Source organism: Monodon monoceros, unplaced genomic scaffold (genome assembly GCF_005190385.1).
Source record: "Monodon monoceros isolate NGI ecotype Baffin Bay Population unplaced genomic scaffold, NGI_Narwhal_1 Super_Scaffold_19, whole genome shotgun sequence".
Classification (NCBI taxonomy): domain Eukaryota; kingdom Metazoa; phylum Chordata; class Mammalia; order Artiodactyla; family Monodontidae; genus Monodon; species Monodon monoceros.
Window position 1 is genome coordinate 66,177,945 of NW_021703775.1, and position 26,585 is coordinate 66,204,529.

Genomic DNA, 26,585 nt, shown 5'->3' on the forward strand with positions numbered 1-26,585 from the left:
ATCACCCACCCATGCTATTCTGAATCACATGCTATTGGGAAGCTCCCTCTCATCTCACACTTCAGGGCCCTTTGATTCACTAAATCAGGTTTTCATTTTCCTCTGAGGTCCAGCATCAGGTAAGACCTGAGAACTGTTCTCTGGGAGCTCAAGAAGTATACGCCAGCCCAGTATGTAGCTAGGGTCCCCACTCGCTCTTCAAGGGCTGAGTTCTGTACAGGGATGTGCTATTAGCCACTCAAAAAATGTCATTTCCAAAGCAAGAGAAATGACATACAGCTTCATATAGAAAACTTCTTATACAAAACTGCCTCTTAAATAAAAATCATCATGTTAACACATGTCAGTGGGGACCGTGCTTTGCACTGTTTGCTGGTGGGGATGGAGGCTTCCGCTGAGCCACGCACACTGTCTTGGGGTCTCTCCTGTAAACTAGATGCACATCTTCAGGAGCCAGACCGTAGTCCGGGCTGCAGTCTGGGCATAAGCCTAGTCCAGGCAAACCAGTCCACCAGCCACAGATGCAGTGGCAGAAGGGGTGTTGATGACCAAAAGCATCTCAGAACGCTCTGCAAAATTCTTCAGCATCTTTTACCGTAGGTACCACCACCACCCTCCACTTCCATCCACTCTCCCCGCAACCAGTACAGCAGTTCCCACTTTACGTGCTGGAAGATCAAGTCAGCACCTGGAAGCGACGCAAGAGTAGCTGCTGTCGTTCGCTCCTGACTCAGTTCTGACTTCAGCTGGTGGGGTCCTACATCAGCAAACGTGCGCCCTAATTGTTCCCACCACCCCTGTTCTCATGACCACCTGCCCCTGTGAGCCAACAGGCAGTGTCCCAGAGTGCGCTCACCTGATAGGCCCACTGGGTCGCAACCCTCGACAGCCGTGAGGTCTCCCCTGAGCACCTGCAGGGCTCGGCCGTGGGACTGCAGGTTAAAACAAGCGGGAAGTGAGCATGGATGCCGCGTGGGGCCGTTTAGACTCCCTCTTGGAGGAAGGTGGGGCTGGGGGCACTGGGAGTTGCTTTGGGAGCCGGGGAAGGGGAAACTGGAAGTCTTAGACGGCCCAGGAGAAGGAACGAAGGAAGCACACATCGGGGAGAAAAAAGGGTACGTTATGGCGCTTCCCTGGTGGCGCAGTGGTTGAGAGTCCGCCTGTCGATGCAGGGGACACGGGTTCGTGCCCCGGTCCGGGAAGATCCCACATGCCACGGAGCGGCTGGGCCCGTGAGCCATGGCCACTGAGCCTGCGCGTCTGGAGCCTGTGCTCCGCAACGGGAGAGGCCACAACAGTGACAGGCCCGCGTACCACAAAAAAAAAAAAAAAAAAAGGGTACGTTATGGAGACGCTGCCTCTCACTTCATCTCCTGATGCACCGCTTCCCTCACTGCTCCTCCCCCAGAAACTCACCTCCTGTTCTCCCCTCCCCTACCCTGAGCCATTCCTTCGCCTTTCTTCCTCTTCAAACCCCCCTATCCTCTCTGCACTGTCCTCTCCTTTCTGTTGCCACCACCTACAACGCCCCTGCCCCGACTTTATCCACGTGAACTCCTTTTCCACGTGCCAAGCCAGAAATCTCAGGATCTGGGTTCAGAAAGTTTAAATTCTCTGCAAAATCTCAGAAATACATGGGAATCAAGTTGTGTGAAAATAAAATACAATTAGACTAAATTGTCTTTCCAATTTCTGGAAATAATACTTCTTGGCTAATAGCTGTTTTGCCCAAGCTGGTTTTTAAACTCTCAAGTCACTCTGGTGGGGCTGGGGCACCTGTCACTACTTCAGCCAGGCTGCATATTTCATCCTTTAACTCAGTCCCCAAAACAATGCGGCAGAGGGCCCCTTCCGCAGCCTGACTCTGCCCCCGCTGGCTGTGTAATCTCACACATGTCGCTTTGTCTCTCTCCCACTCCACGCCTTGGATCAGTTGATGCACGTGAAGTGCCCCACGCGGTGCCTGGCGCGTGGCACCAGTCGACAAATGCTGGTCCCTTTTCACTTTCCTTTTTACCTGAGTGGAGTCCCCTGATGCCAATGCGAGCCCCTCAGAACCCCGGAGAGATCCACCAGGTTCACAAATGCTTTGGGGACCTAGGGGGATACGAGGGGCAAGATGAGCATTTGCAAAGTCGCTGTCGCTGCCCTGCGGCCTCTCTGGAACCCCTGGTTTGAGCCTAGTTTGGGGTCTGGTTGAGCACGACGGGACTCTCCCTGGTTAAACAGGCAGGCCCTTTGGGACATGGTTGGTTGGGGTCAGTTCAAAGCTGTCAGCTCTGTCGGCTGCGCCATCCAGAAATGTGTCATTCACCGCCCCTCATGGTGGGCAGGGCACCTCCCCAACACAGGGCAGCAAGACCCAGTGGTAATGGGACTGTGGACCCTCTTCCTCCCTAGGGAAAGGCGGGCAAGGTGAGAACCCAGAGCTCCCCTGGGATTTCCAGGACCTGCAGTGCTCACACTAATCACTTAGGGAAGCCTTGAGAGTTCTCAAGGTCCCTGCAGGCTCCAGGCCATCACTGCCCCAGACACAGACAGAAACGGGCCCCAGCAAGGAGCGGGTCACAGAGACCCCAGTGGGGAAGAGGGCTGTATCCTCCCTCCTCCCCAGGGGGCGCTCTTAGTAATATCCTTTGCAAGAGTGAAGAGGTCTATCTGTGACCCGTTTTTTCATCAAAAGCACTCCAGAGCCTTCCCTTTCCCTGGGGTCTTGGTCTCCCTCCTGGGAGTCCATTTTCCCGTCCTGGTGGAAGCCATTCGAAAGAAACCAGAACCTGTCCCCCCACCCCACGGAAGGGCAGCTTCTCCCGGCTGCTGCAGGTGCCCGTGAGGGAGCTCCGGGCGCATGGTCCCACCAAGCTGAGGGAGCTGCCAACCTCACCTCCTGATGCAGGCAGTCCAGCATTCTCGTCAGCTGGTCCATGCTGCTCGTCACGTGTCTTTGCTGTGGAAGGAGAAATGTTCTGAGTGTGGGTGGGGACGGGGGACACGGGGCAGAGAGGCCCAGGCTCACGCTGGCCTGTCCCTTCCCTTCCCCAACCCCCCATCCCCCCTCGACAGAGATGATAGTAACAAAAGCCCCATCTAGACCCCAGTTTCCCACACACAAGTGTAGAGTTCCCAGAGCTTCCTGGGATTTTTGTCCATTCTCTGCCTTCCCCAACACATCACCCACCAGGAAAAAAGTAAACTCTCCCAAATGAGAAGTTCCGTGTCAGGGAAGGGCAAACCCAAGGCCAAGGCAATTCTAAAGCTCACATGAGGGACATGAGACCAGATTTATTCCCAAAGACTGATGGAATCACTCTGACCTGAAGAAAATCAGGTCCAAAGGGGGAACGCTTGGATTTAAGGACCCAGATGAACCTCAGAACTTCCACATGGCACTCTTATCAGAACTTTCCCTGCCACATCTGCCCCAAGAAAAGGGCTCCTGTCACTGAGTATTTAAAGACACCTTCTTCCCACCCAATTCCTTGCAGGTAATGAAAATAAACAAATGAGAGCACTTCAAAAAACGACCCGACCCGGGTTTACCTTTTCAGTGTAAAAACAAAACAAAACAAAAATAAACTTTGCAACAAGACAGATTCCTAAGCTGCTTGCAAACCTGCTGTCCCCTGAGGCGACCTGGCTCAGACAGGAAGACAAAGCAGGCCTAGCAGCCGTTCTGTTTCCTGGGGGGGACACAGGTGGTGACTCTGGAGACAGCTGCCCATCAGTCGGGCTGGGACCGCGTGGAGGGCGGCCTCCCGCTCCTGCGTCCCCGCTTTGGTGCGAGGCTGTCCTCTGGAAGCCAGTCCAGCCCAGTCTGCTGCCATAGCCAGCAACAAAGCCTCTCGTCTCATTTTTTCTCTCCCTGAGCATGACATTAAGCATCACACTTTCCCTTCTCAGGAGTCATAGGAACTTCGGTCTAGAAAGGTCCTCACTGCCTGTATCATACGCAGGGCATCCCTCTTTCCTCGGGGAATCCCTGTATGGGTCTCCTCAGACTGCAAACCCTGATTTAGAAACCTCTTAGTCAAGGTGCTGATTCACTGCTACAGAGTGAATCGGAGCCCACCTAGGCTTTCCAGGTATTGAATGGCTGTCCTTGGGGCACCGACTGTCCCTGTTCCTTAGTGGAAGACATGATGCTCCTATAAAATGTCCCCTGCCTAGAAGGTCACACGTGATAAACTCCTCCATAACTCGAAGTCAGGAAAAAGCTTATTTCTTCAAAAGAACTTACACATCTCCATATCTTGCCCCCAGAATCAGAAGAATGCTCTGTTACCAAACATGTGCCTACAACCAGACTTAACTTTTTCTACCAAGTTATTTATCCGGGATTTATTCCAAGAAGTAAGATTATTCAGTCAAAAGACACAAACACTTTTAGGTTTCTTGAGTCATACTGCCGGCGTGTCCTCCAAAATGTTGACACCTGTTTCTAAAGGCCTCTGCAACGAATAAATGGGTATATTTTTGAAACCAAGTGTTGTCAACAATTAGATACCTTAAACTACAACTTGCTTAATAAATAATGAACTGTAACCTGCCTTCACTGATCAAGCTCCCTTTAATTGTTTTAATAAAAACTTGCATGTTCTCCAAGCATTCCATGGCCTGAACAATGAGATGTTTGCCCTAGTTGTGTTTCAGGAACTTGGAGTCAGCTGTTCACTGGCTCAAGCTCCAACTGGACAAGACTGGTTGAGGCCTCCAACTGGGCGTGTGTTGAGTGTCCCATCAGTGACCTTCTGACGTCAGAGGGCCCAGAACTCCACCTTCAGAACATGCTAACACTACCATTTTCTGAACATGCATCCCATGAAGAAGCATGTGTCCCCTTGAAGAAGCATGTAGCTTAGTTGCACCTGCTCAGAACGATTACCTCACCTTTTTCTTCTCTCCAATCACCTATCCTCCACATTCCCCATGCCTCGGACTGCCCTGCTTCTTTATCTCATAAATATCCCGAGGTGGATTTGAGATTTGTTCTCGCATCTCCTCACTTGGCTGCCTGGTGAATGAATCCTTTCTTTCTGCAAACCTCGGTGTCCCAGCATTTGGCCTGTCATGCATGGGGCAAAGAAACTTGATTCAGTAACAGATTTTTGCAGTGTTAGGCTTTGTTTTTGTTTTTCTTTTCCTTTATTTTTTCTCTTCTCGCAATTTTGTTCTTACTCCATAAAACTAGACTTTAACTGGAGAGCAGTAAGCAAGAGTCCAGACCCTAAAAGCATCCCTGTGTCACTGCTATGAGCCAGGTTACTAGTTAGCTCTGAAGCACCTGCCTTCGAATTGCTGCATCCACCATAGCAGCCCTGAGGAAGCACCATCACTGCCTAATGAATGGTTCCTGGTCTTACTCTCTTATGGCTTTGGTCTTAAGAAATCCCTAAAGAACACATGTGGACACAAGCCCTTGTCTATTCCCCATGAAAGGAGCCCAAAGGTCTCTTAGGGGAGGAAAATTCCAGGTCCTAAGTAGGGCAGGACCGGAGTTTAACATTTCTTCTTAACAATAAAATACCTTTTTCTCACATGAACTATTTCAGGAAACCTGCTATATGTATGCCACAGTTAAAGGCAGAGCTGCTCTGTGAGGTCGGGTGGAAGCCTGGAACCCACAGTCTCAGAGCACCTCCTGCAGCCCCTGGGACTCTGCAGAGCAACCCCTGAGGGAGAGGCCATGCCTGGGATGTGCTTTGGGGATGCAGAAGTGCTGTGTAAGAGCTTCTCAGATGGGGGATCCTGGTTAGCTGTGGCCAGAAGCGCCATCAGGGAGACTAGGAGGTGAGGGCTGGGTCTGGGCTGCAGAAGCAAGAGTGCAAGAGTGAAGGGAGGAACCAGCCAGCCCAGGCCAAGGAGGTCGAGAGCCAGAACCATGAGCCACAATGTCCTTTGGGGGAAATGGAAGTGCAGGTGGGATTTATTCTAGGCTCCAAAGCCTCGATGGTCTTTGGGCAAAAGGAAAATCAAGACGGAAGGAAAAATGCAGTACAGTGGGAATATGAGTGTATGATAGTAAACATCGCTTCAGTGAGTTCAGTTTACAGAGATTAAGTCACTGGTATGTAGCCATTTAGAAATCAGGAGTGGAGCATGGCTACTTTTGTCATATGTGTACAACCAATGAAAAGTGTGAGGTTCTAAGTGTGAATAAACCTAATCCACATGTATCAACATGACTAGATCCTGAGGGAATCTCACATACTGACAAAAAATCATTGGCTTTGATAACAACAGGTGTTGGAAAGGTTGTAGGGAATGGGTGCACTCAGACACTGGTGAGAATATGTGATATTGTCATTTGTAATACGAGGTATGTATTTGGTTTTTGTCCCCTTTTGCGGCACAGAGCTCATAAACCATTGGAATTTCCTAAGTGGTGAGAGCATAAAAGTGTATTTTGCTGTATTAATGAGGTGACTTTGGGACTACACCTAAGGATGGGGGCTGGTTGCCAGGAGAACCAACCCTGGGATCAGAGAGTTGGAATTTTCAGTCCCCCTGCCCACAACCACCACCCAACCTGGGGCTGGAAGTTGAATCAATTGTCGTTGGCCAATGATTTAGTCAATCCTGACTATGTAACGAAGCTCCATAAAACCGCAAAAGGATGGGTTCAGAGAGCTTCCCCGTTGGTGACCACCTGCAGGTGCTGGGAGAGTAGCCCACCTGGAGAGAGCATGGAAGCTTCTCGCTCTTTCCCCATACCTTGCACTATGCGTTTCTTCCATCTGGCTGTTCCTGAATTATATCCTTTTATAATAAACCAAGAACCTAGTAAGTAAAATGTCTCCCTGGGTTCTGTGAGCCACTCTAGAAAATTAATTGAACTCAACGAGGGGCTTGTTGGAACCTCCAATCTATAGCCAGTTGGGCAGAAGCTCAGGTGACAACCTGGACTTGGGATTGGCATCTGAAATGGGGGTGGGGACAGTCTTGCAGGACTGAGCTCCTAACCTGTGGGATCTGACGCTGTCTCCAGGTAGATCGTGTCAGAATTGAGCTGCATTGTAGGACACCCAGCCGGTGTCTGAGAATTGCTTGGTGTCGTGGAAAAGCCCCTTATATGTGGGGATTGGTCCCAGGATATTAGAATATAAAGGTGTTTAGCTCCTTTGGAGGGCAATTAGGCAGCCCTTTAAGACTTAAAGTGTATGCATCTGATGACCAGCAATTCTACGTTTACGAATCTACTCAAGGCGCTTTCTTCAAACTGCTTTGATCATGACCCACAGTGTGAGATATGTTTCGCATCACAACCCGGTACACACATATCTATATATAAATGAAGCAAAAATAATCACGAACCAACACTTACCTTACTACATGCAATGAACTCTAATATTTTATAGTTGATCCTAGTCTATTTCTTTTTTTATAATTTCTGGTTGTAATCTTTTAAACTGATTTTTGACCCACTAATATACTTCAATCTATAATCTGAAATATAATAAATTACACTGTAATTGAATACAATGAAATATAATCACTGTATTTAGAAAACCACCATGTTCAAGTAAATGAACAAGATTGTTTATATTAGTGGAAAACTAGAAACACCTACATGGCCATCAATACAGAAATAGTGAAATAAAATGTAGTAAATGTACACAGTGGGATACTATTTAGCAAGTAACAGGAATAAGCTCAATCCATATGTATCAACATGACTGAATCTCAAAAACACTTGATTAGTGAAAAATAATTGTTCAGTGGTACATAAGATATAATACTATTTATGTTAAATCTCTCTCTTATATACACACACATAAAGGAATACTAGGATTTACAAATATGCAAAAAGTTTGGAAATAAAAAGAGAGAGAGGATTGGAGGTGGTGGCTAAAGGGTATTTTAGCTTTAACTATAATGTTTCATTTTTTAAAAGAAGAAAGCATCTGTGCGTTGCTTGTGTAACCAAAATTTAATAAAAATAAATAATGCATAAATGCACACAGGAATACATCATGTATGTATTCAAGAATGCATGTAATGTATTGAAGGAATAAATACACGAAAGAATGCAAGAATTCACATAGGAATGCTCGAACACAAGATAAAATATATGGAAGAAATCATGAATGAGTGTAAGTATCAATGAATACATTCAAATATTAAAAAATCAAACAAATGCTAGCATGAACAAACTCATCATAAATACAATAATGTGTGCCTGCATATAAGAAGAGAGAATGAATTGATGCGTGAATAGATAACTTATGGATGGATGCATGGATGGATGGATGCGTGGATATATAGAGGAATGCAGCAATGCCTAAATGCTTGTTCGAGCATTTCAATGCATGAATGTGTAAATTCATGAGTAAATGTTGGTGTGCGTAATGGCCAAAGTGCAGGGGGTGGTGCAGAGAATAAACAGGGCATGGAAATTTCACTTGGTATGGGAGAAAACAGAGGTGAAGTAGAATAAGCTTCAAGATCTATATGCCACAAACCCAGGAGATCTGCAGGAATATTGTTTAACAAGAGCTCATTAGGCAGCTCGGTGCTTTGTGACCGCCTGGAGGGGTGCGATAGGGAGAGTGGGAGGGAGGGAGACGCAAGCGGGAAGAGATATGGGGACATATGTATATATATATAACTGATTCATTTTGTTGTGAAGCAGAAACTAACACACCATTGTAAAGCAATTATACTCCAATAAAGATGTAATTACAGATCACTAAGGATATGTACCCAATATGTACAAAATGTACCCAATCCCACCTCTTCATACTTTGCTAAGAACAGAGTGCTTCAGTGATATATGAGATTAATAAAATATCAAAAGAAATAATAGTTCTGGAAGAACCAAATCTTCCTGGTTAGAGTTATCAGAGCTGTAAGAATTACTACTAAAATTTAATAAAATCTATATCAACTATAAAGGAAAAAAAAAAAAAAGAGCTGATTAGGGAAGGTGGGCTTCTGTCAGCATTCTCCCAGGGCCTAACATCACTAAAGGGAGGGGATTTTGATGGTGGAGCAGGGGTCATGGGGCATTTGGAGGAAGGCAAGAGTACGTATTTGGGAGAGGGGCACAGAAAAGAAGAGGACAGCATCTCAAAAAACTTCACCCTTGCCTGTGCCATGGCCTGGTGGAGGCCCTGGAAGGCTGCTGAAAGGACAGTGGGCAGGTTTTTGAACTGCCGTAAGTTGGCAGGGCCAGCTTGGTGGCAATTAGGCTTCAGGCTCCAGAAGGGTCATCTGTGTGCCATTTACGTCACCATAGCCTAGGCCTCTAAGCCACCCTCTCACTTTCAGTTGATCCTAACCTGGACACTTGTCAATAAAGACTTAAGTCACAGTCAGTCACCCACCTAAATATTTTAAAAGTCACATGTTTCATATCTCATTCCTGGCAACGCCAAAGAGCCTGGAAGATGTAGTCTACCTAATAAACAACTAGACAACTTCCCACTAAAACTAGGGTTCACGGTGAGCTAGAGTTCAAGAGGTGTTATCAAAAGTACTGCTTTATTTCCTAAGTTCAGCATTCAAATGAAATCAGAGTTAAAAGAGGCAAAATGATTTTTGAACTAGGAAGCGGATTTTCCTCAGGTGCAGAATGACCATTGACTCAGCTTATCTATACCATGGTTTCCTTTTCCTGAATGGTAAGGATGGTAAGTTAAAAATACCTCTCCCTCAATATGTCTCCTTGAGCCCTTAGACATCTGTCTGTCTCTCTACCTGCCTGCCTGTCCTAACTCTGAAACAGGTGCTATCAGGCCCAGCCTGCCAGATGTAGATCAGGCAGGTTTAGTTCCTTCTGCACCCACCCCAGCAACTGCAATCCCTCTGCCGCCCAGCCTGTGGTTTACCTGTTGGGCGGAGGGACACAGGTGACACTGGCTAGTGTTACTGAAGAACACGGTGATGAGCTTCCAGTCATTCTGAAAGTCAAGTTGCTGGAAGAAAGGACAATAGCATCAAAAAGAGACGGTGGTGAAACCTGAAGCCAAGAGAACTGCTTTCTTTGCATGTCTTTCCATTTCATACACCCACCCCCATAAAACCATAGGTATGGATTTTTTTTTCCCCAAAAGGAGGTGTATATGGTGGGAATTTAAAGTGGTATAAACTGCTCTACGAGGCAGTTTGGCAAAACTTATCAAAACTGTTTTTTTTTTTTTTAAAGGGCTTACCATTCGATCCAAGCCTTGTTCATAAGAGTCAAACACTGGAAACAATATAAATGTCTAAAACAGAGGACTGCTGTGTAAGTTGTGGAATGCTCATAAGACAAAACACCATGTAGTTGTTAAAACGATGCTGGAAAACGTAATTATTGTCATGGGAAATAGGATACCGAGAAAAGCAGATTATAAAAAGTCTCTACATCTAGTAACGTCCCTATTTTATAAAATATAGACAGATAAACGTGCTTGGAAAAAATGTGGAAGGGAGTGTACACCAAGTTGGGAACAGTAATTCTCTCTGGGCATCATGTTTAAGGATGATTTTAATATTCTTCTGTTGGTGTTTTCTGATCTTTCTCTAATGAACATGGGTTATGTGGAACAAAAAATAAACTTCTGGCATCACTCCTGTAATTGTCCCCGTCCTTGTATAACCTGGAATGACCCGGCTTGAACGCCTGAACTCTTTAATGAATGAGTGACTGGCCTTAAAAGTGGTTTCCCTTGGTTCCAGGGGTCCAGGCTGAGACCCTGGTTAGAGCCAGCTTGGTAGCAAGGCTTGCCTTGATTTGATACTTGCTCATAAGGAGAGCACAAAAGATTAGAGGTGGCTAATTACAAGTCCATATGTGAGTTTCTGAGTAAAGAGTGTCTGAACTGCTAGAAGAGTGGAGACCAGGGCCCCAGCATGTATGTTACAGAAGCCTCCACCCAAGAACTAAAATGCGTATTGTAATTAATAACGACAGCAGTGGCCACTTCAGTGACCATGACAGCTGCAGGCTTGCACTGAGCACTGCCTCTGTGTGTGCCAGGCACATCCAACAGCTCATTGAATCCACCCTAAGCCCTGTGCTGCAGGTCATTTTATTACTCGCATTTCTTAAGTGGGAAAACTGAGGCTAAGAGAGGTTAAGCGCCTTACCCAACGTCACACAGCTAATAGGTGGAAATTTAGGATTCCCACTCAAACCGGTCTCCCTCTGGAACCCAAGCTGTCAACCATCTTGCTGAGCAGAAATTTATTTAGCCCACCTGCTGACTTTCGGCAGGACCCCATTGGGAACATGAGAAGTGGCCCTGGATTTTACTGGCCCCCAGAGAATCACCAGGGGAAAGGCAGTCTCGGAGGGCCCAGGCCACACTGGTTGCCTAGTTCAGGGCAGGATGGCCCCGGGGCGTCGGCTGCCTGATTGCCTCTCAGCAAACACAGATGGCCCCCAACAGAGCCGGATGGATTCTTACCTGGTTCTCTTTCATGCTCCTCACCAGCTCTTTTGCCTGAATCCACAAGTCTCTGCACAAAGGGAGGGAAACAGAGAGAAAAATCAGTTAAATACCACTTGGTTGAGGGCCGGAAGCTTGCCCCTTGCCTCAGCCCACATGCCGGTCTCTGAGTTGGAGGCTGCACTGCATCACTCCTGGGCTCTGGAGGGCAGACGTTGACCTGATCTTTTAAGTTAGGCCCATCAGACAGACTCAAATCAGTGCAGGAGGTAAGCTTTGGCTTTAACACAGATCTCTAGTTTTAAGCCTCTGACTCTTCCAGCCCGCCACCCCAAATCCTCCCATCTAGAAACCCAGGACTGACAGGAGTGCACAACCCTGCAAAGTGTCAGAAAAAGAGCTTACTCAGCACCATTATGGGGTACCACTCCCTTCCCAGGGCTGCAGATGGGCCTCAGGACAGATGGATTGAAGTGTCTGATGACATCTGAAAGGACTAAAGAGAGAGCTGGTTTGAGGCTGTGGTCTCGGCATGCAGAGGTCACCTGTAAAGACTGACCCCCTTTGGGGTGAGGTACCAGGGTCATTGCCCCTGTTCCGAAGCATGACCTGCCTTGGGCTGTGAGGTCAACCTCGTAGCAGGGCCCTAGAAGTAAAGGGAGCTGAAAAAAAAGAGCATTGGTCAGGTGCTAGGCCAGGCCAAGCGCTAAGAACTTAGGTGCGTGTGAAGGAATCCTGAGGCTGGGGGAAGGCAAGCTAGCTCCCCGAGGTCTCAGGGCTGCCTGAGGCGGCTGGGATCTGAGCCTGAGCTCTCGGATACCAAAGCTCTTCACTGCCCTGTGCTACTGACTCGTTCGGGAAAGTGTGCTGGGACAGGGACCCGGGCAGGCTGCCTTCCCGCCATCCTCCCTCCTCCTGAGAGCGACAGCAGGGCGGGACATCTCCGGGGAACACGCAGAAAACTCGTCCCAGAGCTGACAGCCACAGGACCGCTAAAAATAGTGCTGTCAGGAGCAGCTAGGCTGCGTCTTGCTCCCCAGAGAAGAGAGGGCAGAGTGGGGAGAGTGTCACGGCAGGGAGGTTGCACTGCCCCGCCCCAGTCCCCCTTGCTTTTTGCCCCCGTCCGCGAGTTCCTGGGGCTTTGTGGGACGGGAATCCAGGAGGCGGCTTTAGAGGGGCCGCCTTTGAAGGGAGCTGACACTGTGCAGGCAGCAGATGGGGACCCTCCCACCACCTGGGCCATGGGTACCCTCTCACCTGTCAATCAGATCCTGGAGGGCTGCATACCAGGCCTCAGCCTCTCCTGCTGGATGGCGAGGGCTGAAGGCAGGACGAGTCCCTTATTTATCCCAAGCCTTGCAGGGAGCCTCGTAATTCCAGGCCCTTGGTGAAATTCACTGGCTGAACTGACAGGATACCAGCTACCTCACTCGTCCTCACGCTCTGCTCGGTGTCAGCTCAGCAGAGCGTCTGCATTGTTGCCCGAGTCTTCTCACTCTAATTATGGAGTGAAAAGTGGTGTCCCTGCTCTCGGCTTGTGGGCACCAAGCATAGGTGACTCTATCCACCAGGCTAATTCAGCCAACGTTAAGGGACTCAGGGGTTCCAGGATGACTTAATCTACTTGCAAGGGACCTCTGATATTAAGTGAAAAAAACCAGCTTAGAGATAGCATATTCCTAGGCACATTCATATATAAAAAGGTCAAAATGTTAACAATGATTATGTCTAGATAGCAGGATTACGGTTGGTTTTCATTCTTCTCATTTCATTTTCGTGAATCCAACTGAGGTATTTATTTTGTAAGTAAGGGAATTGCTACAAAATGAAATAAACTGAAAATTAGAGATGGGTCTTCTCCTTGGTGTGATGGGGGGATAGGGGGTGGAGGCAGTGAATGGTGGACAGGTTCCCAAATGAAGTGCTGTAAGTCCAGCCCTGGGGTCCCGGGGGAGAAGCAGCCTCAGGACTCTGGTCCAGCCACCCCCTGACCCCTTTCCCATGTCTCCGAAGCTTAACCCAATGTCTCCTGGAGTCTCTTTGCTCAGGGACTCTCAGATATGTTTCTCATGCCCTCCTTTCAGGGAATGTGTCTTTTCATACCCTGGCTCCCTATCTGTCCTCTCAGAATGCCTCCCCCTTTCCTCAGGCCCTACCCCGAGGTGGCCAATAGGGTACATCCTCTTCACTAACCGAAATGCTGCTGTGTCGGGAGGGACAGGGACAATCTGGATTCTGACCATGAAAACACAGAACTCACCGGTCACCACTCCCATGCACGCCTGTGGTCCCTCGCTTTCAGTCCTGCAAGTAGAAGCAAGCATGTAAGCCTCAGACTGCATTTGTCGCCTGCCAACCCTTGCCCCCAACTGCTGTGGTCTCTTTCATAACAAGCGTCGGCTTAGCATTGCTCAGGTTCTGGTTTATCCTTCCTGGAGACAGAGACACACCTCAGATGGCAATGGAGTCACCAAAAGGGGGTGAGCAGGTCTGGACCCTCCTCCCCGCCCCCGTTAGTCTGGTCCAAAGTTGGAAGAGGATGCAGACCCCGTGTTGAACGAGCCTGACCCTGGTCCAACCCTGCTAGCTTCCTCCAGGGCAGAGCAAGGAGACTGGAGGAAGGAAGCAAGAATCCCACATTCGGCCTTTCCCACTTTTCCTCCATTATTCCCCTTATTCGGGGGATTCCCGGGCACGGGGAGTGTTGGCCACAGAGGCAGGAGGCTGCATTCTGGTTCCCACTCTGCTGCCTGATCCTAAGTGAGCCTGGAGCAGGTGTCTCCTCCCTGGCCCTCGGGTTTCCCTGCCAATGAAGCAGGGAGATGAGAGCGGATCAGCTCTGAGGCTCCTCTCAACTCTGTTGCTCTGTGGTTCCAGGACAATTACCATTCTTGCTTCTCCAGGTCATCCGTCCCTGAGTCTGGAGGCTGGAAAAGATGCAAGGTGTGAGCAGCCCAGCCAGGGATGGCTGCAGATCCTGTCCTGGGGAGACCCCAGCTGCCTGCCAGACACCCACCCCCCACCAACAAAAGGGAACCCGTGGATCCAGAAAAATGCCAAACCCACCCATGTTCGTTTTTCAGGGAGGGAAGAAGGAAGGTTAGGTTTTCTCCAAAGCTTGTTGGTTCAAACTCAGAGCAATAAAAGGTACAAACATTTTCTTCAGAATAGAAAACTGGGTGAGAGAGCCTAGACTTAAATGCATCACTGTAGAATATTAACATCCCACATAGAAACAAAATAGATTGTTTTACTGTGATCTTTCATAATCTAAAATGTATTTGTGTATTGTTTGTCTCCCTTGCCTAGAATGTAAGCGCCATGAGGGCAGGAATTTGTGTCTGTTTTGTCCTTGATTATATTCCTTGGACCTAGAACAGTGCCTGACACATCAATAAGTACTCAATATATACTTGCTCGATACTAATTTTTGATGCTTGGGATGTGCCCAGTACGTAGGGATGCTTGGAATTGTGCCCAGTACATAGAAAGTGCCCAGGACATATTAGCTGTTGTCAGTAGTATTATTTTCACAGGTTCTGACACCAATTTTCTCTCTCAGAACTCCTAGAAGACAGTGTCTGTGGTGCTGACAGGTGATGCTGTACCCACACTACCTACACCCAGCCTGCTGTTGCTTCCCTTCAAAGGACCTGCCTGTCCTTAACAACCCAGCTCCAACGACAGCCATTCAGTCTGTAGAACTGGGCCACACTTCCGGGGCCATCTTGGGAGGGCAGGCTGACCATGATCTTCCTCTAACTGGGATGGAGTCCTCTCTACTTCTCAATAAGAGGGAGCTTGAAAGGAAAATTTCCAGGGAAAGGTAACACATTAAACAGAAAATCACACACAGATGCAAGTCAGGGAGCATAAGGATGCCAGACAGGAGAAGTCCTGAGGGAGGCTAGCCTCCAGGGCCGAGGCAAGGGGGATAGCCTGTGCCCAACCGAACGGGACCTGATTGACAGCAGAGGTTTCCCTCAGGAAAGCTGGATGGGGGTGGTGAGGGGAAGGAAAGGAGAGAACAGGGGGAACAAGGTGGAGAGAGTGGGGGAGAGCTCAGGGGGAGGTCACAGACGGAAGGCTGGGACAAACCCCGCAAACTCCCATGCCACCATTTTGCCCGCTGCCGCCATTTTCTCCCCACACTCTTCATTGGCTGCCTGTACTGGAGACACACAAGTAAGTGAGACACAAGCCCTGGCTTCATGGAATTTGATATAGTGGATTATAACCTCTCTGACGTGGAAAATGTCTGTGACTCTTAGTTAAGGGGAAAAAAAAGTCACAGCTAGTATATTGCAGTATAACCCTATTTAGGTTACACACACACACACACACACACACACACACACACTCTCTCTCTCTCTCTCTCTCTCTCTCTCTCTCTCTCTCACCCTATATGTTGGAGAGTATGTGTGTGTGTGTGTTGAGGCAAGAGAATAGGAGATGTGAATGAGATCTTCCATATTTTATACTATCTACATGTGCTTTGATTTTTTTCTTATACTGAACATGTATCACAAGTGTTAGTTTGAAAATAATTTTGATGAATCTGATCTTTAACGTTCTGTGAGGAAAAGGAAGTCCACAGCAATGAGACAAACAAGTGCTAGTAATGGATACAAGTAAGCGATCGGCCTTGGCGACAGAAAGCCTCAGGAACTCGAAGCAAAAGCATGGGCCTTACAGACTTCCGTCTTTTTCATTTCACTGTCTTCCATTATTTTTCCCTGGTCTGATGTCTTTTATAAACCAGGCTAAGCTCATGACAGCTGACTCTCAGGGCAGACAGAGGAAGGTAGCCTCCTAAGAACTGTGCATTCAGGGCTCACCCTGAAGGTTGAGGTGCCCGTCAGTGTGATGATAATGATTCTGGGGCTAGGAGACCGTCATGGACTGAAACCGTCTCCCAGCGCCCTGGGCCTCGGGCTCCCAGGAGGAGAAAGGGTGAGCTGAGTGACAGCAGGAGATGTGGGGATGAATAATTCATGAGCGAAAGAACTCTCTCAGAGCTGGGACCAGACAGTGGAAACTGTTGATTGGTTTAACTTTAGAAACCTGACTTGGGGTGGAGATTTCCCTGCAGTGAATTTTCCTGCCCAAGGAAGGAGAATTTGAGTCCTCCAGCTGGTGTCACACATTCCTGGCTCTGTGATGTAGCGATCAGCATGCAGGGACACACAGGCTCGGCGGAGTCAGTGTGCTCTGCGTGACATGAAACCTCTTTTCTCATTATTCCAATCCCCCCCTTCACATCCCTCCTACTGGGAAACCTCCACCTTCACCCTCATACACACACACACACACACGCATACGCACAGTCACATGTGCAGTTTTAACACCACCATCACAGGCAGAACAGAACAAGGGCGGGAGCCCTGGCTGCAGTTTTCACTGGGCCCTGGTCAGTTTTCTAACGTGAAGTCCCATCCTTTACACACGGCTGGCGCTGTGCGTGGGGTAGCAGGATGGCGCTTGCAGCGAGGAGGCCGGCTGGGCCCAGGGGCAGGGGGTACAGAGTGCAGCAGGGACACGGAAGGACATGGGGAAGGACATGTGGTAGGTAGTGGCAGGAGGAAGGCACAGGAGGGGAGAGGCAGGGGCATCCTGGTTCTGGTGCAGGAGGTACAGCCGGCCCCAGGGCAGAGCTGAGAGCACCTGATTAGTTGTCTGTTCGGCTGGGGGCTGCTAGGACTTGGGGGGCAGCAGTGCTGAGACCAGAGCAGGTGGGACTGTGGGAAGCCAGGACTGACTGGGGAATCACACTGGAAATTCCGCTCTGCTCTCCAACCCTCCTCTCTTTCTGCTCACCTCCTCTCTCCTCTCTCTTTCCATCCTTCCCTTCTTATGGCTTTCTTTCTCTGTTACCTGACCATATAGAACAATACCACTTACAACCTATTAGCAAAGAAGGGTGTATTTTTAAACATTTACCATGCAGGTAAGGACATTTTTGTTCTTCATCTCATAAAGAGAAAGTTTAAGAGATTACTTTTAAAATTCTGTGTGAACTTTGACTTAATTTATCATTAGGTTTGATTTTTTAATGAAACTCCAAAAGTTTCTTCATCCTAATGTAAAGGGAGGCATTCATTTCATTTAAGTCAAAACAACATCAACTCAGAACCCTAGAGTTTAGGATGTTTTCCAACTCAGAGAATGCCCTTCTCTCCCCAAGCGAAGTGTTCTGCCTGGTTACTAGGAGCTCATTCAGAAGGTCACCAGTCCCAAACCCTATACCTCCCACCTCCGTCTCCTTGACAAACTCACAGTTTCCACATTGCCAATGGCTGCCACAAGTTTAATATCAGAAGGGCTCAGGGAGTGGACTGCAAAGATAAGAACGCATGTAAGAAGGTCAGATCTATGTTCCCCACGGTGCGGGCCAAGGGCGCCAAATGGGAGAAGCAGACCCATGTCTCCCACCCCAAGGACAGCTGCTGAGGCTGTGCCTGTTGGCCATGGGAGTGGGAAGCTGAAGATCAGGCAGTTGCTGGGAGCCCTGGAAACCTGCTCCAGAGAGGCTCACTCCTCTCTGGAGGCCACACTGCTAACTGGGCTCAGTATCTCCAAATAGGTGTCCCAGGGAAGGTCACTCACAGCCCTCATTTCCCTCTCACCTGGCCCTCTTTCTGCCTCTTACTTCCCTCTATCCCTTGGCTCTGCACTTCTGGGCTACCATTAATGAGTGAGAGAGCAGCAAATTAAAATGAAAACCATCTGGGTTCAAAAGGGTTCATGTTGGCTTGAAGGACGCAAAGCCTGTGAACACACATAAACATCAGATGCAAGCTGTGTGCAAACGGTACACCAGGAAGACTCTGTGACCTGCCTGGGCCCCCAGCATCCTTAGAATTAAGTTTCTTTAGAAACCACTGATATATTCCTCGGTCATGTTGTGGGGGCATTCAAGGTAAGCCTCCCAAAGAAGCCACTTCCTAAGAAGTACATCAATTTCTTTTTCTACCCACATTCCTTACATGACAGAATAGTGAGAATAGCATGCTTTACTGGAAACCCTGGTAAGTCAGTACAGTGCAAACATAAACAAATCCATTAAACACAGTTTATAATGCAGCCACGTGATAGGATAAGGCTGGAGAAGAGGACCAGCTCAAGAGCAACGTTCATAGCATCCAGGTATTAGATAAATGTAGCCCATTATAGGAATAATATGTCTAGAGCTGCCACTGTGGCTATATTACAGGATTGGGGAAGGCACGTGAGTGACCAAGCTCCAAGCCACAGCTCCTGTGACTCAGTTCTACCCACCTGGAGGTGAGCTCCCAGAGGTTGCCCTCACCCAGGCAAACCACTGTGGGGTCATGCCGGTTTTATCTCTGCGTGGTGTGTTGGGCTGTGTCCCTCCACAGGAATGATTGAGGGGGCCAAAAGAGGAAGGACTAAGGATGGGAAAGAGAGAGGGCTTGAACAGCCAAAAAGTGCAAGAGGAGTAGTGCTGGAGCCTCTGCTGGCCACACCAGAGAGAAGACACTGGCCTTCCTGGCTCAGCAGCACATACCTGAGTTAGAAGGCGCATCAGATCCTGACTTCTTTGAGTTGCACGAGAATGGAAAGCCCTTCAGGCTCTGCCACTGAAACCGAACATCGGAAACATCAACTGCCTTGTATGGAAATATTACAGGTCCTGAAAACTTGGTGTAGAAATGACCAGGTACTTGTTGTACTGGGCTCAAAATCCAGAAGCAACAATTTTCCACAGTCATGTTCTTCTAACCCCTTATTCAGCTCACCTAGTAAAACGGGACACGTGCCTATTGACAGTGATTTTAGCAGATGGCAGTTAAGGATACCCCAGAACAGTGGGGTGGAGAGGGAGGGAGGATAAAGAATAAGAACAATTCTTGGAATAGCGAGAAAGTTCTGGAGATGGATAGTGGTGACAGGTGCACAACAGTGTAAATATACTTAATGCCACTGAACTGTATACTCAAAAATGGTACATTTTATGTATATTTTGCAATAAAAAAGAAATCATTAAGAAGAGACCCAGTATATCTAGACTGAAAAATTTTTTAAATCTATTCTATCCTATGATGTGTTTTGTATTATCTGCTTGCTTTCTTTAAATTTGATTATTTACACAAAAGTAGGTATATGAGGCATTATGCTATTTGCTGCTGGTAACTGGATAAAGTGGAAACTGGGAGACTCTCACATTCCCACTGGAACGGAATGTGTCCTAAGCCCAGAGGGGCCGCTGAGAGCACAGGAGGGACTGAGTGACCAGTGCTGGGGTCCTCAAGACCACTTGGCCTCCTCAGATGCCTGTGAAAATCCAGACCAGCCTCCGCTTCTGTGAATCACATGCAGGGCTTTGGGAAGGGAGATTATATGTTTTCTCACCAGAATTGAGAGTGGAAGGGGAAATACTCCAATGGGGGAAAAATGTGCAGTAAATGAGTTGCTTGACCACATCTCTCTGTCACAAGGAGAGGCAAGTTAATTTCTCGTGAATTACCAACTTCGGTAAGAGATAAAGCATTTACTCTCAACTCTTATCTTGTAGATGTTCTAGGAAGATCTCACCCAGATGCCTTCAGATAACTCACAGCACCTGCTTCAAGGTTCTCAGAGATAACCAGCCCATCTATAATCTTTCCAGACACTTCTGGGAACCACCTGCTCACTCTGCAGGGATGATGAGCCCCAAATTCCAGGGGATACAGTTATGCTCTGCCAGGCAGCCCGGCTGTCCCTGCAGAAGCCACTCATCTAGCCCATTCCCTCAAGCCCTCAGGGAGGGAACCTGTCAACTTGCATCAAGACTTAGATTCACCCTCTAGAAGGGAACTCACTCCCCCTCCCGTGAGGACAAAGCCCTGACCTCTGGCCATAGCTGCTCTTCCAGTGTGTTCTCTCCAGGGGAGGTACGGGCCTGGGTAGTTCCTAAAAGAAAGCAAAAGCAGTTCAGGTTATTTAGCTGGAAATTAACTCCCGCCCAGATTTGCAGCTTTCGTGCCCTTCCTCCCTGCCCAACCTATGTGCCCTGCTCAGTAACGTCCCTTGTGTTAGGAAAGTCCAGGTTCCATTCCTCCACTATCACCTCCATTGTTTGGGACACTGTGCTTCCGTTAATGCAGCCTATTAATCAGAATCCCCAGGATGAAAAGCAAAAGTGCTACCTGGGAGGGGTCGGCAATAACCCTATATCATTCATGGGCACGTTACCACAGATGCCTTTATTGGTTCCTTAGCGAAGGGCAGAACTCTCCGGGAGAGTAATGTTGGACAAATAGCTACTGCTGTTTGGGGATCCAGGACAAATGAGGGAAGGCAGAGGACATCTGGGAACAGTCTGAAGGTGACGTGAGCTTAGCCATAACTATACACAGTAGCTGGACAGCGGCTGTCTCCAGTGGGCTTACTGACGGTGAGGCAAAGAGGAAGAAAAGGCAGGTGGAGAGCTGCTAAGACACTGTCCTTGTCCCAGCTTACTTTGGGCCAGTCTTTTAAAACTTTTAATTTTTTTTCCTTTTTAAAAATATAATATATGTACAATGAGAGAGTCATTTTATAAGCTAATGAGTTTTCCCATCAAACCTACCATCAAACTTTTAGCTACTGAAATGATAGTGTAGTGTACAATAACGGCACTCATTTTTAAATAAAGGAACCAAGACAACCACCCACGGTGCCACTACCCCTCTAGCCCAAGAGTGGTTTCATACGCTCACACCCTCCTGTCCACCATCAGTCTTCTGATCAGTCACACTTTGTATTCAGTTGTAATCAATGTGGATGCAACGTTGTGTCCTACAAGCTCCCTTTAATGTATCATGAGCTTTTCGTTCACACTGTTACATAATCTTGATGCTTACTTAAACACCTTCAAGAAACATTTATGATACTGATATGTAATCAGAGGTCTGGCTCCCTTGCTCCCTCTGGCTTCTCCCCACCCAGTTCTCTGCCCAGAGCGCACACTCCTTGGAAGGGCATATCATGCAAGAACCCCCAGACGGCATCAGACAAGGCTGAAGGGAGGCCTGGCTTGGGGGAGAGCGCTTGATTTCTTTACCCCACCCTTCTTTTGCAGCTTTACTTTCTGACCCTGAAAAGAATTTATCTGGAGTTTCATGAGGAACAAGAGTATATTTCCATTTCACGCCCACGGTGAGATCAGGCACTGATTTCCACTTCGGAGCTCGTAACAGGAATGTTGGTTGTATCCTGCCCCCAGATCTCAGTGACCCTTTTGAAATGCCCAGAAGAAATGCTTCTGTGCAGAAAGAACCGCATGACGGGAAGGTGTTGAGGTGTGGACAAACAGGGAGAGCTTGGAAGGGCTGGGGCAAAGGGTTCATAGCTGGAGGGGAGTGCAGGGCAGGGCAGATGAGGCTGCCCAGACAGACGGCAGCTGGGCTGTGGAGCTGTGAATGCCAGGCTGCTCCACAGGCAACAGGAAGCCATGACCGGTCTTTGAAGAGACGACAGGGTGTGTTTTAAGATGATCATCACTGGGGGTAGTGGGGTAGGTGAATTTGCAGGGCAGAGATTTGAGACCATTTTGGTAACACTGTTTTTAAGCCGCGATAAAAATGTACATGGGACTCAACACTTACATGCAGCTTCTGGGTGCCAGGCCCTGTTCTAAGCACTTACGTGAAATAATTCATTTATTCCTCACAACAACTCGATGAGAGAAATGCTATCATCCCCACTTTACAGTTACGAAACGGGCCCAGAAAGGGTAAGTGACATTTTAAAGGTGACACAGTGAACACCTGGCGATGGAAGGATTTGAAAATGGGCAGTCCGGCCCCATGGGCCGTGCTCAGAACCAAACTAAGTGTAAGTCACAGCCTAAGATTTAGACCAGGGCTCAGCAAACTTCTTCAATATAGTCAATATTTTAGGTTTTGCAGACTATACAGTCTCTGTCACAAATACTCGGCCCTGCCGTTGTACTGTGAAAGCCACCATAGATAACATGTAGACAAATTATAGAGACACTTGAATTTCATATAATTTTCATGTACCATTAAATACCTTTCTTTTTATTTTTCTCAACCATTTAAAAATGTAAAAACCTTTTTGGATATCAACAAACTGATTTTAAAGTTTATACGGAGAGGCAAAAGACCCAGAAGAGCTAACAGAATATCAAAGGAGAAGAACAAAGTCGGAGGACTGACACTGCCCAAATTCAAAAGTTACAATAAAGCTACAGGATGATACTGGCAGAATAGACAAACAGACCCGTGGAACAAAAGCGAGGGTCCAGACACAGACCCACACAAACAGAGTCAACTGCTCTTTGACAAGAGTGCAAAGGCAACACAATGGAGAAAAGACAGTCTTTTCAACGAATGATGCTGTAATAACTAGATGTCCACGTGAAAAAAAAAAAATCGATGTAAAAATCATTCTTAGCTCACAGGTCATACAGAAAGCGGCAGAAGGCTGGATTTGGCCCATGGGCCGTTGTTTGTTAACCAAGGTCTGATCTAGACACTATTTTTGTTTATAATTAATTTTTATTGGAGTACAGGTGCTTTACAATGTTGTGTTAGTTTCCACTGTACAGCAAAGTGAATCAGCTATAGGTATACATATATCCCCTCTTTTTTGGATTTCCTTCCCATTTAGGTCACCACAGAGCACTGAGTAGGGTTCCCTGAGCTACACAGTAGGTTCTCATTAGTTATCTATTTTATACATAGTATCAATAGTGTACATTTGTCATTCCCAATCTCCCAATTCATCCCACCCCGCTGATCTAGACACTACTGAAAAGAGGTCATCAAGGTGAAATGGGAAGATAACATCTCTGGTGATCAGCAATATCCCTTAGCCCTGGGCATCCCCGATGGGAGCCTGGGATCCATCTCTAGATTACCATGCTGGTTGCTGCTGCCACAGCTCCTCATTGGGCTTTGCCAGCACCTTCACAAGTAGAGGAACACAGGTGCTAGAGCGACTCTCCCTGGTCTTTGAGAAATGTCCTGCTCAGCACATCTCCTGGTCCTCCAGGCTTCATGCCTGAGAAATAAAAAATTGCTCCTCAAAGAAAGCCTTTGGTCTCTGTTGAAAATAGCAGTTTTCTTAAAAAAATTTTTTTTAAAAAGATTTTTATCATAATGGATATGCTTGTACTCTATAATTTATAAATTTTAAAAATTGAATAATATAAGCAGAAGATCTAGCCCAGTGCCTGCACAAAGTGTATATTGAAATCTGTTAATTTTGATGAAAGAAGTTGTTTCATTATCAATCCAGAGATACAATCTTACAAAATCTATGGGATACAGCAAAAGCAGTTCTTAGAGGGAAGTTCATAGCATTACAGGCCCTCCTCAAAAAACAAGAAAAATCTCAAATAAACAACCTAAACTACCACTTAAAAGAACTACAGAAAGAAGAACGAAATAATGTCATTTGCAGCAACATGGATACAACTAGAGATTATCATACTAACTGAAGTAAGTCAGAAAGAGAAAGACAAATACCATACGATATCACTTATATGTGGAATCTAGAATATGACACAAATGAACCTATCTACGAAACAGAAACAGACTCATGGACATTAGAGAACAGACTTGTGGTTGCCAAGGAGGCGGGGTTGGGGAGGGATGGAGTGGGAGGCTGGGGTTAGCAGATGTAAGCTATTATATATGGAATAGATAAACAACAAGGGCATTTAAAAAAGAAAAAAAAAAGAAAAAATAATCCAGAGAGACAGATGTCATTATTAGTATAATTTTATAGCAATGAAAGTTAAAATTTTTCTTTAGAGAGGTGGGGCTGGGTTGAGAGACCCTATCTGCTGACTCTAAATCTAAAAGGTTTTAAAGGGGCTCAGAAGAGCTTGTTTTCGAAGAGATGGATCCCTACATCTTTCCCTGAAAACATCATGGAATCTTCTGGACCTGATTTTCTTCCTCTGCAGACATTAAATCATGCATTTCCCCATCTTGTGTGTGTGTGTGTGTGTGTGTGTGTGTGTGTGTGTGCGCGCGCGCGCATGTGCGTGCCCATCTGTTGAGAGTCATAAAGGCAGCAAGAACTTGAGGAGTAAAGAGCCAGAGAAAAGGACAGCAGAGAGAGTGAGTCCAACATTTGATGCTGTTTTTACCCTTGAAACACTTGCCAAATCATGGGCAACAGAAATCAGCAGGTAAGTGGCTAATATGCTGGGCAGAGCTTCAGACTGTCCATGGAGCTGGGGGGAAACACTGGAGCCCAGTGCCCATCAAGGAGGAGGTGCCCTGGTGAATGTCCCAGTCTTTTATTTGGGACTTCAAAGAGCTAGACCCTTGGAAGATGGATAAAGTGGAAATAGACCAGCCTCCAAAAAGACTGAAGCCCAGCTTTGAGTCAGTTCGATTCCCAGTATTAGATTAGGGTGATCTGCCCCTACCTAACTGCTTGCCCAAAGTAAAGCCTTTATGGAAGAAGACAGCACCATCTGGAACATACAGTTATTTAATTTTTCATACACAATACCTGACTTTCAATAAAAAAAAAAATTGGGACTTCCCTGGTGGCGCAGTGGTTAAGAATCCGCCTGCCAATGCAGGGGACACGGGTTTGAGCCCTGGTCTGGGAAGATCCCACATGCCACGGAGCAGCTAAGCCCGTGCGTCACAACTACTGAGCCTGCACTCTAGAGTCCATGAGCCACAACTACTGAGCCCACGTGCTGCAACTACTGAAGCCCACGCGCCTAGAGCCTGCGCTCCTCAACAAGAGAAGCCACCGGATTGAGAAGCATGCGCACTGCATCGAAGAGTACCTCCTGCTCACCGCAAGTAGAGAAAGCCCACGCAAAGCAATGAAGACCCAACACAGCCAAAAAAAAAAAAATTACCAGGAGATAATACCAAAGAAACAGAAACCAAGAGAGAGAAAAAAATCCCAACAGACAATAGACAGTGAAAAGTGGTGGAATAATGTGGAAATAAAGGGATAATATCTGCAGCTTTGTTAGCCTGATGTTTTGTTCCCAGTTGGGGTGAGGAATAAACCAATGGGATATTCAATGGGGCGATCCAGGAATGAGAAGGAGGAAAAGGGAAGGGCAGAGATACACCTCACATATTCCCGGCTGGCTGGGAGTCTGTGTGCTGGAAGACCTGAAAGAGCCCCACGTAAAATTAAAGTGAAGGAAAACTTGAAAATTGTCTGCAACTTTGTGTCCACTCCCCACCCTACACACAGACCGATAAACAGAGCCTTCCAAATTCAAGGTCTTTGGACACCACCTCTGTCCAAATCACTGATCACTAAACCATGCAGACTCAGGGGTGACTCCTAGGATGCCAGGTTAAAAAAAAAAAAAAGAATGAAAAAACTGAGCAAAGACATCAGTGGCTGTCCACTGTAGGGAAACAGATTCCACAGTTTAATTTCAGGCAGGTTACTAAAAAATGAACCAACAACCCTCAGAAATGGAATGTAAACTTGTTAAATGTTATCAGACATGTCCAGTTTTCAACGAAAAGTTACTAGATGTGCCATGAAATTGAAAAGTGAGACCCATACTCCAGAAAAAAAAGAAGCCAATGAAAACATGGCCCAAATGTTGGGTTTTCCAGGCAAGGTCTTCAAAGTAGCTATTACATATATGTTCAAAGGATTAATGAAACTATGTTCAAGGAATTAAAGAAAAATGTGAAGGTGAAAGACTCAACAAATAGAAGCTATAAAAAGAAAATTCCAGAGATGAAAAATAAAATAACTGAAAGATTTACTAGATGGGCTCAGTAACAGCCTTGAGATGGGAGAAAAAAGAATCTGTAAACTTAAGGACAGATCAATAGAAAGTACATTTCTGAAAAATACAGAGGAAAAGAGATTGAAGAAAAACAACTAGAGCCTCAGAGGTCTGTGGATACCGTCAAGCATAGAAAGCGTACAGTTAATGAGTCCCAGAAGAAGCAGAGAGAGAAAGAGGCAGAAAAAAATTTGAAGAGATAATGGCTGAAAATTTCCCACCTTTGGTGAAAAATATTGAGTCACAGATCAAAGAAGCAGGGATAAAAACAAAAGCAAACAAACAAAACAACCACTTCAGGTAAGAAAAACACAATTTTACCTAGACACATCAACTGTAATAATTGATGTGTTCAGGTGTAGTTTAAAGCCAAGGTTAAAAAAAAAAAAAAGCTCAAACAGCAGAAGAAAAACAGCTTTTCATGCATAGGAGACCAACATTACAATTAACAGTCAACTTATCGG

At 46.9% G+C, this 26,585-nt stretch overlaps 1 protein-coding gene across 4 annotated transcripts in view; it reads right to left on the reverse strand.

The window, feature by feature from the left end:
• Nucleotides 1-26,585, reverse strand: part of PLB1 (phospholipase B1) — a 133,439-nt gene that overhangs the window by 82,761 nt on the left and 24,093 nt on the right. For 3 of the 4 annotated variants that reach the window (XM_029231877.1, XM_029231876.1, XM_029231879.1), the window contains exons 4-14: nt 20,227-20,288; nt 18,901-18,973; nt 17,649-17,707; nt 14,259-14,299; nt 13,633-13,676; nt 11,778-11,868; nt 11,391-11,442; nt 9,828-9,914; nt 2,885-2,947; nt 2,018-2,097; nt 857-932 (exon numbers count right to left, since the gene is read on the reverse strand). In XM_029231877.1, the coding sequence (XP_029087710.1) occupies nt 857-932; nt 2,018-2,097; nt 2,885-2,947; nt 9,828-9,914; nt 11,391-11,442; nt 11,778-11,868; nt 13,633-13,676; nt 14,259-14,299; nt 17,649-17,707; nt 18,901-18,973; nt 20,227-20,288 (728 nt within the window). Of the gene's footprint in view, nt 1-856; nt 933-2,017; nt 2,098-2,884; nt 2,948-9,827; nt 9,915-11,390; nt 11,443-11,777; nt 11,869-12,629; nt 12,668-13,632; nt 13,677-14,258; nt 14,300-17,648; nt 17,708-18,900; nt 18,974-20,226; nt 20,289-26,585 lie in introns of those variants that run through there. The other variant, XM_029231878.1, reaches the window with a different exon arrangement.